Raw genomic sequence first — 16,728 nt, 5'->3', positions numbered from 1 at the left:
ATAATGTCTAGGATGATCTCACCATCCAATGATTGCAGGCCTTTTAATTTAAAAATAGCCATCTCAGTGCACCATCCAGCTGAAATTCTACTCAGACTTTCAACCACTTTCGTTCTGGAAGGTGGTGCGGGGAGAGGCAAAGTCACAGAGGCTAATTACCCCATCTCCAAAAGACTTTTGATCATAGAATGAGCCTTAACTCCCACTTGGGAGCAAGAAAGCTGGTGCTCAAGGATGAAGCCTGTGTTTGCTCATTTACTCTTCTATTTACCACAGCTCCTCTTTCTAGATCCATCACTCAAGATAAACATTGGAAGCCCCATTTACTCAATAAATTTAAAACTTGGCTGGACTATTAATAGTTAGCACTGAAACTGCAGTTTAAAGTTTCAAATTAATCACTCCCCATAACACTCAACAGTGTAAATATTAGCACCATTTTACAGATGGGGACACAGAGGCAAGCAGGCAAGGGAGTCAGTAGCAGAGCCAACTTCAGCTTTCCTAGCTCCTTGACTCATGCTCAGTCCTTTAGACCATAACAAATAATCAGTAAATGAACAGCAGAGAATAATCCTGCACTGGCAGAAAGAGTAGAAAGACATATTAGGTCACCTAGTTCATTTAGTTTCTATGATCCTATAATTTAGTCTCCATAACAACTTCTGACATTACTTAAGTTTAGTCAGTCATGATAGTCATATTCTAAAACCAATATAGTCCCAACTCCTAACTTGCCTGTTGATCCTTGAAAGCATGAAGAAGTGAATTAGTGTCTGCAACAGTCAGGGGAAACGACAGCCGAGGTCCATGGTAGGAGTCTGGGACCTCTATCGTCCGCTCATATTCTAGTAACTGTACATCCGAACCTGCGGTATTAAAATCACTGGGACTATTGAAAAAATCAGAAATCAAATCTAGAAAGGGAGGGAGGAAGACAATGTAGACAGTCTCATCTTGGAAGGCAACACAAGTTCTGAACCCACAGTAGTCACTGGTATTTACACTGCTATTATAATAAAGTGGTTAATTAGTTCCTGCCATTAGTTTGTGGATCAACTACAACTTTCCAACAATTATCTCTGATTTATAAATTAAAAAAAATACAGTGTCTAAAGTCAGATGGAACATTGCTGCAAAATATTTTTCAACCACAGCCTGTCATTCTAGATTAGGAGAAATTTTGCTATCCAATCCGCCCTCCCTTCCCCCAACATATATCTGAAGTTTATTGTTGATGATCGATAGCTCCTTCTTTATTGTTGATCATCAATAACTCCTTCACCTGTTTACAACAAAGTAATGTTAAACTTTTACTGGGTTTAAAGCCAATTAGTTTTGTTGTAGTTACTTTCCTATATATGAGAAATGCCAAAAGCTCACTGAAGATTTAGGGCTTGTCTACACTCAAAACACTGCAGCGCTTCAGCACAGACACTACCTACACCAATGGGAGGGGTTCACCCACCAGCGTAGGTAATTCACCTCCCTGAAAGGTGGTAGTTAAGTCGACGGACGAATTCTTACATCGACCTAGTGCTGTCTACATGGGGACTTAGGCTGGCTTAACTACCCAGCTCAGGGGTGTGGATTTTTCCAGACCGATGCAGTTAAACTGACCTAATTTTCTAGTGTAGCCCAGGCCTCAACCAAACAAACCCTATTCTCTCACAGCTGTGTGCCATCAATGGTGTTTCAAGATCACCATTTCCACGAGAGCGGAGACACAATGTCCCCATTTGGCCAGCTGTCAAAAACCTATTGTCTGTACTGCAGCAAGTATAAGTATGTCAGGAGAAAGAAACATAGTTTGTTCTCCTATTCTTCGTGGCGTGTGGAGAAGGTGGAAATATTTCTAATTGCTTCAATTCAGGGTTCTTTTTATATACACTTGTCTATACACGAGTATGTAGGGCACTGAAGTGTTTGCTTTTGCACATTACTGGTCTGTCTCATTCCTTGAACAGAGAACCAGCTAGCAGCAGTATCCTTACTTAAAACATTCTAGTGGTTGCTCAGCTCGAGCTATGGTGTTGCTCTTGTGAGGTTCCAGTGTTTAAAACAGCTTTTGTTTTGTTGTTGTTGAGCTTAATTTTTTTCATAACCCTGATTAGACTTGATCTGAAATTCATAAAAAAGGGTTTATTTATTATTTATCATCATAGCCGAAGAACTGGATGCAAAATAAAACTCACAGCAGCAGAATCCTTCTTGCATTCACGTACATATTTTATATGATTCATAATTGTTACCAAGCTTTTGAAGTAGCATACAATGCCATCATACAGGCAAAGTTCAACTCGGCCAGCAACTGAAGAAAGTTCAGAATAAGACGTGTTATCTGAATGAACAGAAAGGAACAGTTTCCTCCTTAAATGCTTACCCCATTCAAACCCTGGGTCTACGTGAATCCAACTGGAGCAAAGCATCAAGCAGCACCGCTAAGGGCTTGAGCCTACAAGGTGCTGAGCACTCTCAATTTCCACTCACTGCAATGGGAGCTGAGTGCACATCACCATCTTGCAGAATGATCCATAACTGACTGACTAGTCAGTAGCTTACGAGTGCCTTCCTCTTTACAGGGTAATAACCAAATCTAGATTAAACAGACTCCAAGGGCCTACATGGAATCAATTTTGCCATGAAAAGCACAGTGACCTGATTTCAGAGTAGCAGCCGTGTTAGGCTGTATCTGCAAAAAAAGGAGTATTTGTGGCACCTTAGAGACAAACAAATTTATTTGAGCATAAGCTTTCGTGAGCTACAGCTCACTTCATTGGATGCATTCAGTGGAAAATACAACGGGGAGATTTATATACACAGAGAACATGAAACAATGGGTGTTACCTGATTATCACAACCAGTGTGCACACCAGGTCTCACTGACAAGCCTGAGGAGAATAGCTCAGGCTGTAGTTACTATCAAGTCAGCAGAGAGTATCTTGAAGATATAACACTGAAATGGGTTCTCCATTCTCTCGCTTCTATGCTCTGATTGACTCCTGTCCTCACAGCTCCCCATCCAGGGCTCTGACAAACCTAGTTATTCCATCTTTTTACCACTATGCCTACTCTGTCTCTATGCCTAATCTCAGGCTTTGCAAGGTCTCCTTCTGCTCCTTCTAAAGGGCTGGCTTCCCTCAGCCCCTACCCCCACTTTAGCAATTCCATTTTAAAATTAAATTTTATTAATTTACTGGGGATTGTATGGGGTGACAGGCAGGGAATCAGATCAGAAATCGAGGTATACATGTTTGCAGTGGGCATGTGGATGAGGAATTCTAAGAATAGTAACCAATCAGAGCAGGGATTTATAGTGGCTAGAGTCGGGAGATTTACATAATTACTGAGCTGATACTGAGAAATAATCATAGAATATTTATGTAAATCAGAGCCTCACCTCAAGCCAGCATGCAGGGATTTGCATCACTGAAAAATAAACGTATAGCCGTGGATTAATAACTGTATAGTATCCTGTGTTCTCAGCTAGTGGGGAGGACCTTCTTTCACGGCAATAAAGAACAGCTCTTCATATATCAAATAAACCAGTTCCTCACGGCATGTGACCAAAAGATTAAGACAAAAAACAAAGGCTATCTACATTTTTTTAAAATGGGTTCCCATACAGTACAGTCTATTACCTTTTTATTTAAATGATGGAAATTACCAAGAATATGTGCTATGCCAATTCTTTAAAATTAATTTTCTTTTCTCCTGGTAGAGATCCTAGGGGTGTATTGAAAGGCTGGGCAGGTACATTCAGAAAGTCCCCCCTACACCTTTTTTTTTTTTTTTTAAATGCTGCTGAAAGGGCTTTTACAGCTCCCTCCCACAGACCTCTTTGAAAATCACCTCCAAACACCACCAGAATAACAAGATTGCTAAGTGAACAATTTACACAGTTATGAAGTATCTTGCTCGTGATGCTGAAACTACACTGACATCAGGAAGAGGAGGAGGAGAGGAGAAATAGCTGTTTTACAAATAACTGATTTGTAAAACAAATCAAAAGGACAATTGCATTAAGAGGAAAATTATCACCATTTTTTTAAAACATTAAAAAAAAACCAGAAAAGTAAACGGACACTGTGATGAACCAGGAAGATTTCTTAGGGGGTTAATTATAGTATAAGAAAGACCAGGGTCTGTAAGACCTTCAACGATCCCCACTCCTCTCTTCTTTCCTGCACATAGAACTATTGAACAGGACAGGCAATCTCTGTTTTTACTGAGAATACAGAAGTTCTTGGGGAGGAGCTTAACTAGAGCGGAGCAAATAAGCCATTTTTCAGTTCAAGGTTCGAACAGAAAAATCCAGAAAAAACATTTGTTAGATTTGAATAAAAAGATTTTAAACAAAAATTGTCAAATTGAAAAACTTGACAAAACTGTTCAAAATTGACAGAAATGTTTTGGATTGGCCCAAAACTATTTTTTTTTCTTCCAGTTTTTCATTTCAATCAAAGTAGTTTGGTCAACTTGAATAGATTTTTTTTTACTATTTTTTCATTTCGATTCAGTCTTTTTCAGGTGTTTTTCGTTCTGGGTTTTTTTCCTGGTCAAATTTCAGAACAGAGCGCTGTTTTGACATAAAAAGTTGAAACAAAGTGTTTCAACGTGGCAGAAACAAAAAAACTTTACGTTAAAAAAATTGTTTTTTTTTAATGGAAATAATATATCAAATTGACTCAAAAGACAAATAGTTTTGGAGCCCCCCAAAATGCAAAGTTAATCGAAAATATTTTGCCTACCTCTACTCAGGACTTTTTAGCCCTGTTTCTATTACCCTAAGTTAAAGGAACATGTTGAGGAAAGCAGCAGCAGAATTCTTTTTACTAGATCCTGGGTTTCCTGGAACATTTGGACAATTGGCCAGGCTGATTTGCAGCTTCTTTGTTCACTATAAGAAACACTCACGAAAAGTAGCTCACGAAAGCTTATGCTCAAATAAATGTGTTAGTCTCTAAGGTGCCACAAGTACTCCTTTTCTTTTTGCGAATACAGACTAACACGGCTGCTGCTCTGAAACCTTTGTTCACTATGCTCACATTCACAGTAGGTCCGTTCCGTAAGGCCTTGAGTCAGCAAGAACTTAAGCTTAAGAATAGCCCTATCCAGAAAAGCATTTTAAATACCTGCTTAAGTCCCAGTAAAGTCAGGTTCTTAAATGCTTCACTAAATAGGGATGGACTTAGGTATGTGCTTTAAGTTAAACACTAAAGCAGTACAGCCGCGCTTCAGTGTAGACACCACCTACACTGATTGGAGAATCATAGAATCTCAGGGTTTGAAGAGACCTCAGGAGATCATCTAGCCCAACCCCCTGCTCAAAGCAGGACCAATCCCCAATTTTTGGCCCAGATCCCTAAATGGCCCCCTTAAGGATTGAACGCACAACACTGGGTTTAGCAGGCCAATGCTCAAACCACTGAGCTATCCCTCCCGTCCACCTAGTTAATCCACCTTCCGGAGAGGTGGTAGCTAGGTTGATGGAAGAATTCTTCTGTCAACCTAGCACTGTCTACACTGGAGCCTAGGTTGGCTTAGCTACGCTGCTCGGGGTATGGATTTTTCACACCCTCGAGCGATGTAGCTGGGTTGACCTAACTTTTTAGTACAGCTCAAGCCTAGACATTGATTTGACAAGCGTAGTATTTAAAAAAACCAAAAAAGCAAAACCAAAACAAAACAAAAACCTCTACTGCACATTTTCAGTATGCAAGCACTTCTAACATGCATATAGTTAAACTAATTCCCTTTGGTGCAAGGCCTTGTGCTGCCTCTCAATGAGAACTATTTTCATGCCAATCTTGAAACTTGCAATCCTCATTTTTTTCAGCTGTAGGCCTGATAAGATTTTTTTTTTTTTATGGGAAGCTTGTATTTTTTAGCCTCTCCTATCGTCAGAGTAGTAGACCTTTTTACACTCAAAAAACAACAAGAAAAAAAAAAGCGTTATCTTTGGGCAGACACCAAGTCTCAAACATTTAGCCCCAAAGATACAACTTTCTCAAAACTATATGACAGTGAAAATTGAGCTTTATCATGAAAGCTTTTTTTTTTTTTTGGACTAAGAATCATAAAACCAGAAGGTTAGAAGGGACTGCAAGGGTCATCTAGTCTAACCCGCTGCCAAGATGCAGGATTTGTTACGTCTAAACCATCCAAGAGAGATGGCTATCCAGCCTCCTTTTGAAAACCTCCAGTGAAGGAGCTTCCATAACCTCCTTAGGCAGTCCTTAAGTATAACTAATATTTGCTTTTAATGCAGGTAGACCACACAGGGAAAATAAGGGGCAATTTATACCCCTTACTCCTCTGTGTGGGCACAAGAAGTGAGCCATGACACCCTATGTCGTTAAAGTGTTTATCAAACCTTTACCTAAGAAAGGTCAATATACATAGATTTATCTAGGCTGGTTAGGGGAGACATCTCAAACATGGTTCAATCTAATTTACAAGCCACTGAATAGCCAAGCTAACCCATCATCCTAAAAACTTTGGATTCAGCTGGGTTCAGAAAGGGAAACAAAATACATACACCATTAGTGCAGATAACTAGTAGATGATATGAACATCATTAGATTTGCTTCAAGTTAGCCACTTTACTCTTATAAAACCCCACAAGAAAAGCAGATCATTCGCAGACTGCACTTATCTATCATAGTGCACTGTGTAGAAAAATGAATTGCAGGACTACCTTATTCTCTGTCTTGGCCCTGGAGCATAGCTCAGATGTACTTTCTCCTTCAAGAAGAGTGCACTGTACATTAGGCACTCTAGGCAGTTTAAGAGAGAAGAACTGCTGTTTCTAATTGTTGCCATTAGAACACTGAACCACTTATGGTTTTTGATGGTTTTATTCTGCTATCAAAGTGCCCTGTATGCATTTTAAATGAAGTAATCAATGGCTGGCTCAGATGAAGGAGAAGTGACCTTTCATATCCTTTTATGACTCAGTAAGGTGAGGACTGCCTCCTTCTTAACACAGCTAGGTTCCAATTTGCTTATGTCTCTTCAGACCTTCTGAACAAATTGATGTTGGTTTAACAGAAGTCAGTTTCAAGCTGTAGTTCCATGTGGAACTTGAACTTCAAAGGCTACTTTTATCCAAGGATCTCAAAACACTTTAAAGATCAAAGGCTAGTCTTTCATGGCCTTATTAGAGCTGGTTGCAAAATGTTTGTAACATAGCCTAATACAAATTTTAATTTGATCATTTTAATTGTTCACATTCTGAATGGTTTTGGTATTCCTTGAATCCTGTGCACTATTCACTTCAGTCACATAGGATGAAATTCAATAAGGACAAATGCAAAGTACTCCACTTAGGAAGGAACAATCAGTTGCACACATACAAAATGGGAAATGACTGCCTAGGAAGGAGTACTTCAGAAAGAGATCTGGGGGTCAGAGTGAACCACAAGCTGAATATGAGTCAAATGTAAGACGGTTAAAAGAAAAAGCAAACATCATTCAGGAGGGATGTATTAGCAGGGGTGTTGTAAGCAAGACACAAGAAGTAATTCTCCTGCTCTACTCCAAGCTGATTAGGCCCCAGCTGGAGTATTGTATTCAGTTCTGGGTGCCACATTTCAGGAAAGATGTGGACAAATTGGAGAAAGTCCAGAGAAGAGCAATAAAGACCATTAAAAGTCTAGAAAACATGACCTATGAGGGAAGATGAAAAAAAAAAAAAAACGGGTTTGTTTAGTCTGGAGAAGAGAAGACTGAGAGGGGGCATAATCGTTTTCAAGTACATAAAAGGTTGTTACAAAGAGGAGGGTGAACAATTGTTTTCCTTAATCTCTGAGGATAGGATCAGAAGTAATAGGCTTAAATTGCAGAAAGTACAATTTAGGTTGGACATTGGGAAAAAATTCCTGTCAGGGTGGTTAAGAAGTGGAATAAATTGCCCAGGGAGGTTGTGGGATCTCCATCACTGGAGATTTTTAAGAGCAGGTTAACCAAACACCTGTCAAGGATGGTCTAGATCAGGGATCGGCAACCTTTGGCACGCGGCCCACCAGGGTAAACCCCCTGGCAGGCTGGGCCGGTTTGTTTACCTGCCGCGTCCGCAGGTTCGGCCAATCGCAGCTCTCACTAGCCACGGTTCACTGCTCCAGGACAATGGGGGCTGCGGGAATCAGTGGTCAGCACATCCCTCGGCCCGCGCCACTTCCCGTAGCCCCTATTGGCCTGGAGCGGCGAACCGCAGCCAGCGGGAGCTGTGATTGGCTGAACCTGCGGACGCGGCAGGTAAACAAACCAGCCCAGCCCACCAGGGGGCTTACCCTGGCGGGCCGCGTGCCAAAGGTTGCCAATCCCTGATCTAGATAATACTTAGTCCTGCCATGATTGCAGGGGACTGGACTAGATGACCTCTCGAGGTCCCTTCCAATTCTGTGATTCTACTGAAGTGAAATTACAGTATGTTCCTGTTGTGGTCTTTCCTCCTGAATCTTCTCTGGTTTCCAACCCTCTGCTTCTACACCTTCTTCCTTCATTGGCTGTTCTCCTTAATTTTCAGAATATCTCATTCCTACAGGATCAGAGAAGTAGGATGGCAGAGAGATCCAAGGTACCCCTGGCAAGTCTGTTCCAGCTGAGTTCAGTGATTACAACTATTTTTAAGAAGATAATTTTATCTATAAACATCTGTCCCAAATTTTTAAAATGTCTGACTAAACATAATCCAGTCATTGTTTTATTAAACCAAAGTATTCGTGCTGGAGTGTCAAAAATCCATGTCATATCCACAAGGGCATCTGCAACTCTGGTTAGCTAAAAAAAGTGGAAAAACTCATGTAGCCAGACAGCTTCCTACTGGCCCCACATAAAATGCTCTGCAGTAAAAGTCCAGAAGAAATTACACTAAAAAATGCTCCGTATTTGCCTATTTCAGATGATGCCATAGAGAACACCTCTGTGCTTTGTTACATTTGCCCAGTATTGGTCAATGCATACTCCTTTTTGAGAATTTTCCATTACAAATTAGAAAAATACATAGTTCTAGAGATTGGAGGTGGGCGGGAGGGGGCGGGGGGGAGGTTGCAAGCAGGAAGACCACAAGAACAATTTACTAGCTCTTCAAGGAGAGAATGTAGAATAGAACACTCTATACATTTCGGGGGCTACTTGTATGTTCGACTGGAATCTCACACAGTTCAATCTACTGTGTATATATTTAACAGAATCAGCATTTATAGGATCAAGTTTTCACTACAGTATATGGGAAGCTCCAAGCTAAGCTTCAGTCATGTACATGTAGCTAGGCATCACATGGACAATTCATCTTCTAATGTTTGTTTTTAAACTGGAATTTTCATTTTAAACCGTTTTTATCCTTACCTGTATCAGTCTCGCTGAGATGAGTAAAGTGATCCAGCATGAATGTAAAAAAACTGGACAGCTGAATAAGAAAAAAAATACACTGATCAATTCAGGAGATCACACAAACATTAATGGTCTCTCATTTTTCTTTACTCTTTTCCCGCTAATTAGGACATTTAGATAGAAAGATACAGAGGCACCTTGGATCTGTATCACTAGTTTATGATAACAATGCAACCTTGTCCTCCCGTAAGAGTTGCAACTTTCTCCCTCCTCCTTACTGCAGGCTAGTGGGCTAACGCTGATTCATAAACATACACTAATTAAATTCAACAAATTCCTTTAAAGCTAGTTGATACTATTCATCTTCAGAATAGAATGAACTTTAACTGAGCTTCATTAAACCATGTAAAACATGACCAAAAAGCAGCAGTGCAAGTAGGGGGGGTACAGTACCAGCAAGATATTTATAGCTGGTACGGCGAACCGGAAAGAGGAGAGGCAGAACATGGGGATGCTGGGCGGCCCCACACTGGCAGTTCCTCCATCGCAGCTGTACCGCCCCCAGCCCTTCCACGCAGGGTCTCCTCCATCTGTCCAGGAGCCCTGCCAGAGGACAGGGCTTGGGGGCAGTACAGCTGTGCTGGAGGAGCTGCGGGCGTGGGGCCGCCTGGTGGCCCCACGTTCTGCTCCTTTCACCACTGCGGTTCCGAAGGCACAGTGGGAGGAGGACAGAACCCCCACCTCACCAGGTAAGGGCGGTGGATCATAGAGAGGGGACAGGGAGAGTATGGGGGCCCTGGACGGGGGGCAGGGCAGGGAGAAGTCACATGGAGGGTCACGTGAGGAGGTCACGTGCCCCCCATACTGGTAAGAAATGGATTCCACTTGCACCACTGACAAAAATGGACCATATTTTGAAATCCAGCACTGCCTGTTGAAATACAGTATTGACTATAGTCATTTTTAATGTTTTGTAAGAATTCATTTAAAACACACACGATTAAAAAATGTTAAACGCTTACCAAAAAATTAAACTGTATTTGTAAAGAAAAGTGTGAGAAATGTAGAAAAATGTGGGGGCAAAGAATTTTCCACCTTGTTCTTGTGGTTACGCCAGTGAACACCCCAGAGGCAGATTAAGGTCTCCTGTGGCCCTGGCCCAGAGCAAGTGGGGAGGCCCCAGAGATGGAACGGTGTCCCCACCCCACCCTTGCTGCCTGCGGCCCCACCCCATTCCACTCTTCCGTGGCCCCTCCTCCCATTCGCTCCTTTCTGCTACCCCCCCCCACCCCCCCCACACACACACTGTGTCCCCAGGACTGGAGAAGCTCCATCCCCCCAGCCTCAGCCCTGGGTCCACAGTGGGGAATGATTGCTACTCCAGCCCTGAGACCCTGGGAGGGAAAGAGAGCTATTCCAGTCCCAGGGCTCCAGCTGGGGTCAGAGTGCTGGGACTTCCCCTGCCCACCCCACCGTTTCTACTAGGGCTCGGGCTCTGCTGCCCCACGGCAGATTTCTGCTGGGGCACCCATTTTTCCGGGGCCCCCAGTTGGCTGGGGCCCCCAGGTACAGGCCCTGTGGGCCCATTGGATAATCCTCCACTGCCACCACTCTTTAAAATGTTGATTAGGATGATTATTTGTTTGTATTACAGTAGCCCTATTGGGCTAGATGCTGTACAAATAGTGAGAGATAATATCTGCCCTGAGGCACTGACAAACTAGAATGTGAGAAAGGAAATATTTTACATTATTTTATTGCACTGAGGCACAGAGAGGTTAATTGTCTTGCCCAAGATCACACAGGAAGTCTGTGGCAGAGCCAGGAATTAAATCCAGACCTCCTTAGTCCCAGTCCAGAGCCTTAATTACAAAACCTTTCTCAGTTAACAAACAAATGGATTATAGGCAAAAAGCTATATAAACTTAACTTTTTGGTAAGCACCCAAAACATCCACAGGATTAGACAGGATTTTTTGAAAAACATACAAGTAATATAATCCCTCCTGCTTCAGGGCATAAAATAACCACTAACTGGTGGGGGTTAGGAAGAAACTTCCCCTATAAGCATGTTATTCCATAATTTTAACTACAGAGTTCATGCACCTTCTTTTGAAGCTTCTGATACTGGCCACTGTCAGAGACAGGTTACTGCACTGGATGGAACAGTGGTCCAGTCTGGTATGGCAATTTCCACATTCCCATTTTTAAGCAAATCAGGAAATTGGAGAGACAAAAAATTCAGTTGGGACACAACTGGGAAGTTGCAACTCACACATGCAGTTATCGGTTTTGTTTGTGCAGCTTAGGGATGCATTTTTGGAAAGTGTGGCCTTCATGTTTCATCATAAGAACCCAGAAGTACAGACCTGTAGCTGAGCTTGTTCTTCAGCATATTCAATTGACTGAAAGATGCTAAGAGCATATTGTCGCCTCATCTCCAACCGGGCCATGTAACACCGATACCACCTCTGAATGAGGATAGCTGCTTTAATTGCTGCCAAAACATAAAGCGACAAAAGTACAATGAAACACAGTTACCGTGCAGCTACTGTGAAAACAGAAAGGGGCCAAGTTTCCACACACCCTCCTCCCCAGAGCCCAGCCCAGACACCCACCCTCTCCCCTCCCAGAGCCCAGCTGTGGGGTCCCCCGGAGCCCAGATACCCGCACCCCCCCTCCCCCAGAGCCCAGTCATGCCCCCACCACCAGTCCAGACACCCGGCCCCCTCTCCCCCAGAGCCCAGGGATCCAGAGGGAGAACAGCCTGATGCTCACTCCCAGGCTTGCATGATGGAATGTCCTGAGCACTGCACAGTTGCCAACTTTCACACGGTAAATAAGCACCCCGACTTTCACAATAAGCCAAAAATAAAGCTAATCCCATTTCAAAACAAGCCAATCCCTAAGAACCCCAACACTCTATGTGACTAGATCACCCCCCAGCATGCAGTCTGGGACTGTGGTTGGCCTATTGTGCACCCCGACTCTCTCATCCTCTTGCCCCCCCTTGCCCCTGCTTGCCGGGAGCCAATCTAAAAAAAGAAGCAACAGGCCAAACAAGCTACAAGCCAGAAACTAACCAACAAGCAACTCACAAGCCAATTAAGCCAAAAACAAGCCCAATTTCTGTGATTTCTCCACTGGGTTGGCATGTCTGGCGCAACGCCCTCCTCCTTCCCTCAGGGTGTGCGAAGAACTGCAGCTGCTGGAAACCCTCCAGCTCCTCCTCCTCCTTCCCCTCCTCCCGGGCAGTGGCTTCTATGTGCGAGTTGGGCTCAGCAGGGTCCAGCGGCCCCCTAGTGGCAGTCACCAGCCCATTTTTGTGGGAGAAAGGAAATTCTGCGCAAAAACCCATTAATTTCTGAAAAAATCTGCATTGCGCAATAGCACAGAATTCCCCCAGGAGTACTGGAGACACATAAGAGTCCTTTTGCCAGTATAGTTTATACCAGTTCCCTGAACAGAATAAGATATACCAGCAAAATGACATTTTTGCTGGAATAACTGCATCTACACTAGGACTATGTACACACTGCAGCTTAGCCTGGCATAAATTGTGTCGCTCAGGGATGTGAATAAGCCACCACCCCGAGCGACCTAAGCACCAATGTGGACAGCGCTCTGTCAGCAGGAGAGCTTCTCATGCTGAGAGAGCTACCGCCGCTTGTGGGGGCTGAAGCCATGAAGTCGAAGGGAGAGCTGTCTCCCATCAGCTCAGAGCGTCTGCACTAGCCGTGCTGCACCAGTGCAGCTGCCCCGATGCCGCTGCGCTGCTGTGAACTCTGTAGTGTAGCCATAGCCTTGGACTTTTGCCAGCATAGCTATGTTGGCTGGGCAGAGGCTTTTTCCACATACCTAACTGAGGCATGTCTACACAATCAATAGCTTTCCCCATTCTCCTCTCCCCACCCCCTGATCATTAAAGGGACTGCATCGAGTAGTTATTATTATTTATATTGCCATAACACCTAGAAGCCCCAGTCATGGACCGTGATCCTTTTAGGCACTGTACAAATACAAAACAAAAGACCGCCCTGTCCCAAAGAGCTTACAGCCTAGGTAATGTGATGGTTAAAGTTAATGTTACTCTAAATTCTGGTTAAAATGTAACCCTCTTACTAATGGGCTAATCCCATACAGCACCAGACACTGAGTGTTACAAGTATTAAGTGCAGGGTGTTAAACTGGCGAGCAGAAGAAGGAGAGCATTCATTTAAAATATCTGTGCCACTGCGTCACTGTTCCTCATCTGTAAAATGAGCAGAAAAATCCCCCCCTCCCCATGCTCATTCTGTTTTGCAGACTGCAAGCTCTACCTTCAAACAGGGTAGGGACTCTTTCTTACTACACGTATGTACAGCACCAAGCACCATGAAGCTTTGCTTCCTGATTGAGTCTTTAAGCATTATTATAATGCAAATAATAATAAAGCTTGTGCAAGGCATGTGAAGGGGAAATCGAGCCATCTCCAGGAGCACTGTGCAAAGGCTAGGCACATTCTAGCTCTATGCCAAGCACCACTGGCATATACCACTGTGTGACATATTTTTTGAACAAGGAAAGTGCCGGCATTAACTTTTAACTGGATTTTTACCCAAGTACCAAAGAGATTTGTCAACCAAACAGACTAACTGACATTAAGCAAGAAATTAAACAAAACACTGTTTTGCAGACTAATCATTCTGTAGTGCAATTATTGAATCTGACCATCATTGAGGTAGCTCTGTTTTATCTCAGTTTCTTTTTAACTACTCGAGTCATTCTGCCTTAACCAATATTTAAAAGCCAGGAATCCTTTAAAAAAGAGCATTTAAAACAAAATTTAATCTAAGCTACTACTTGACAACAGGAATGGGGGAAAAAGTGCAACCCTTTAATTCTCTTTCATTGTTAACAGAGGATAACAAGGCTAACAAATGACATAGACGCAGCACCTACCTCTCTCTGACTTTTTTGCCCGACTCCCAGTCACAGAAGTGCCACATCCCATGGCTCTAGTACAGACTGTCCATCAATTTAATTTCTCTTCATAGGCAACGGGTTTTTCTCATCCAACCATGTTACAAGCATTTCCTTTATGTTCCACTTATGATGCAATGAACCACCCCAAGCTGATTCACTCCTGTTATTAGCTCTAATGAGGAAGAGGAGCAGAGGAGGTAATAAAAAAGAAAGTGGTTAATAGCATACTATCTACCGTGCAACTCAGCAGAGATCATTAAAGCTCGTTATGAAATACTGTACGTCATGTGATGTGGAAACTGAACCTCACAAACAGTGTAGGGTTATTTTCCAGAACTCAGCAGCAGTAGCCGCCTATTGCTGTTGCCTGCGTTTGGGTCAGATGAACATCTATGAATAAAGTTTCCTCTTCTGAACAAAATGCTACATACTGGCTGAAAAGCAATATCTACCAGTGAGCTATTGAAAGCTTTCCTACCAGTCACAGGAAACTACAGAGAAATTACTTTTGCTATTGTGATTTGAAAAGTAGTGCATCAGAACTTAAAGCATTTAAAATTAAATGGAAATGATACTACAACTATTAAACCAAGAAAATACATTTTAAGATGACTCACCTTACCATTTACCAGTACACTGCACTTAATCCCTCATCGCACCATAATGCTGTTTACCAGTTCTTCTGAGTACAGAAGAAGCTCTTAAATGTACACTTAGTTAAAATCATATCTCAAATTCACTTGAACACAATATAAGGTGACCCCTTGAAAAGTTTTAGTAGCAGATATAATGCTGTAGTGAGGTGTCTCATAATAAGAATTCACCTATTTTTACTAAATGTACCACAGCACATTTACTATGAATCATGATAAACAAACCCAAAGTAATTTTGTCAAATAAATGAACAAAGTACATTTTATAATGCAGTCTTCTGGGTTTTTCTTTGTGTTTGTTCACCGACTCACTAACTCACATCATTCACAAATTTGCAACGTGTCTCCTAGTCAATGAGTTCAAATTAGTGAATTTCACTGTAAAATAAATGTGGTGACATTTTTTGAGCACTACACAATTCTATAGAGCCTTATGATTGTTGGGGTTTATTTTAGCCTGAACACCTTATCTGATCATACTTTTACTTCTCCTTCCTTTGGTTGTGTATGAGTCTGTAGCATAGACTGCATAGCTAAATTATTGTGCCCATTATATTGAATATCCTTTCAAAAGGTTTCAAACCAAAAAGCAAAACACCCTCTCCAGCCAACCTAAATGTGACTACATAAATAATAGAATGAATACTTGACTAGTGCTCTTTTGCTTCTATTTTACTGTTATGATAAACAAGATAAAAGGCATGAAGAGGCAGATAAAGGCAAAAATGTTATACCAACTAGTGCAGTCTATAAAGTTACTGTATTTGCAAGACCATAAAGTAGGACACTACTGTTGCAACATTTTTTATAGTCCCAAAATACTCCTACAAAAGACAAAAGTATGCTTTAAAAATCTACGCCAGTGTTGCGACTGCCGAGCTTCTGAAGGCAGTGACATGAAACATACTTCACAGAGCAGAGGGTTTTTTCTCGTAACTCCAGTGTTCTGAATGAGTTTATCGTGAAACACTGAACAAGTGATGTTAACATTCACTTTGAGGAAAACAACAGCTTTAATGCCTGCACTCATGCAGCTTCTCTCTTTGCTCCACTCAGTGTTCACAGCACTGAACACCACCTCCTAACGTGCCTTCCTAAGATTTTCACAGGTCATTAGGGGTCCAACTGACACAGCCAATCACATCTAAGTCCTGTTTTTCTAATTAGATGTCAATATCAAGGTTATCACAACCCAGCCTCCATCTTGGACAGACCACAATCTCACTAAGGCGGTAATCAGAGAACTCCTAGCTCCCAGGTATCAAGAAAGACCGATACAACCATGATGGCTCTTCAACTCCATCAAACTGCTAAAGGAGTGCAACACTCCGCCCACAGGACAAGTTGTTAAGGATGTTGTGAATCATCATAATTGTATACTAGCCTCAAACATTGACATATTCTCCCCCAAATGGCCCATTCCTTCCCATTGCCTCTTTGGTTTTCAGACACCTCTGTGCCAGATGAAAGAGAGCGAGGCAGAAACCTGAGCACCAATAATGGAAAATGAAGGCTGAAACATATAGGTTGAAACACAGAATTTTTCCAGACCTACCCTGATCCTGGACATGGTCTTCCTACCAGCCTCCACTAAAGCTGCCTAATCCAACCTGAAGGAGCTGCTTCATCCATTCTGAATGCTTACTCCCTGCATCCGAGCTGAGCAGCAAGCACTGCGAAGGACCATCATTCTATTTTGCTGAAAAGTTCACGCACAAGCACTTTCAGGAAGTTTCTTAAACAGCATGGATCCACTTGGCCAATTTACAGCCCAC

At 42.4% G+C, this 16,728-nt stretch overlaps 1 protein-coding gene across 1 annotated transcript in view; it reads right to left on the bottom strand.

The window, feature by feature from the left end:
- The window catches only part of PPEF1 (protein phosphatase with EF-hand domain 1), a 42,430-nt gene extending 28,036 nt beyond the window's left edge, over positions 1-14,394 (bottom strand). Inside the window, exons 1-4 of the mRNA XM_077807183.1 lie at positions 14,277-14,394; positions 11,705-11,832; positions 9,352-9,412; positions 739-869 (exon numbers count right to left, since the gene is read on the bottom strand). Coding sequence (XP_077663309.1) covers positions 739-869; positions 9,352-9,412; positions 11,705-11,832; positions 14,277-14,328 — 372 coding nt within the window. The 5' untranslated portion in view covers positions 14,329-14,394. The remainder of the gene's footprint in view (positions 1-738; positions 870-9,351; positions 9,413-11,704; positions 11,833-14,276) is intronic.
- Between the last annotated feature and the right edge of the window lie 2,334 nt (positions 14,395-16,728).

This window comes from Eretmochelys imbricata, chromosome 1 (genome assembly GCF_965152235.1).
Source record: "Eretmochelys imbricata isolate rEreImb1 chromosome 1, rEreImb1.hap1, whole genome shotgun sequence".
NCBI classification, from domain to species: domain Eukaryota; kingdom Metazoa; phylum Chordata; order Testudines; family Cheloniidae; genus Eretmochelys; species Eretmochelys imbricata.
The sequence above is the reverse complement of the archived record's forward strand: the minus strand, read 5'-3'. Positions and strand labels throughout refer to the sequence as shown.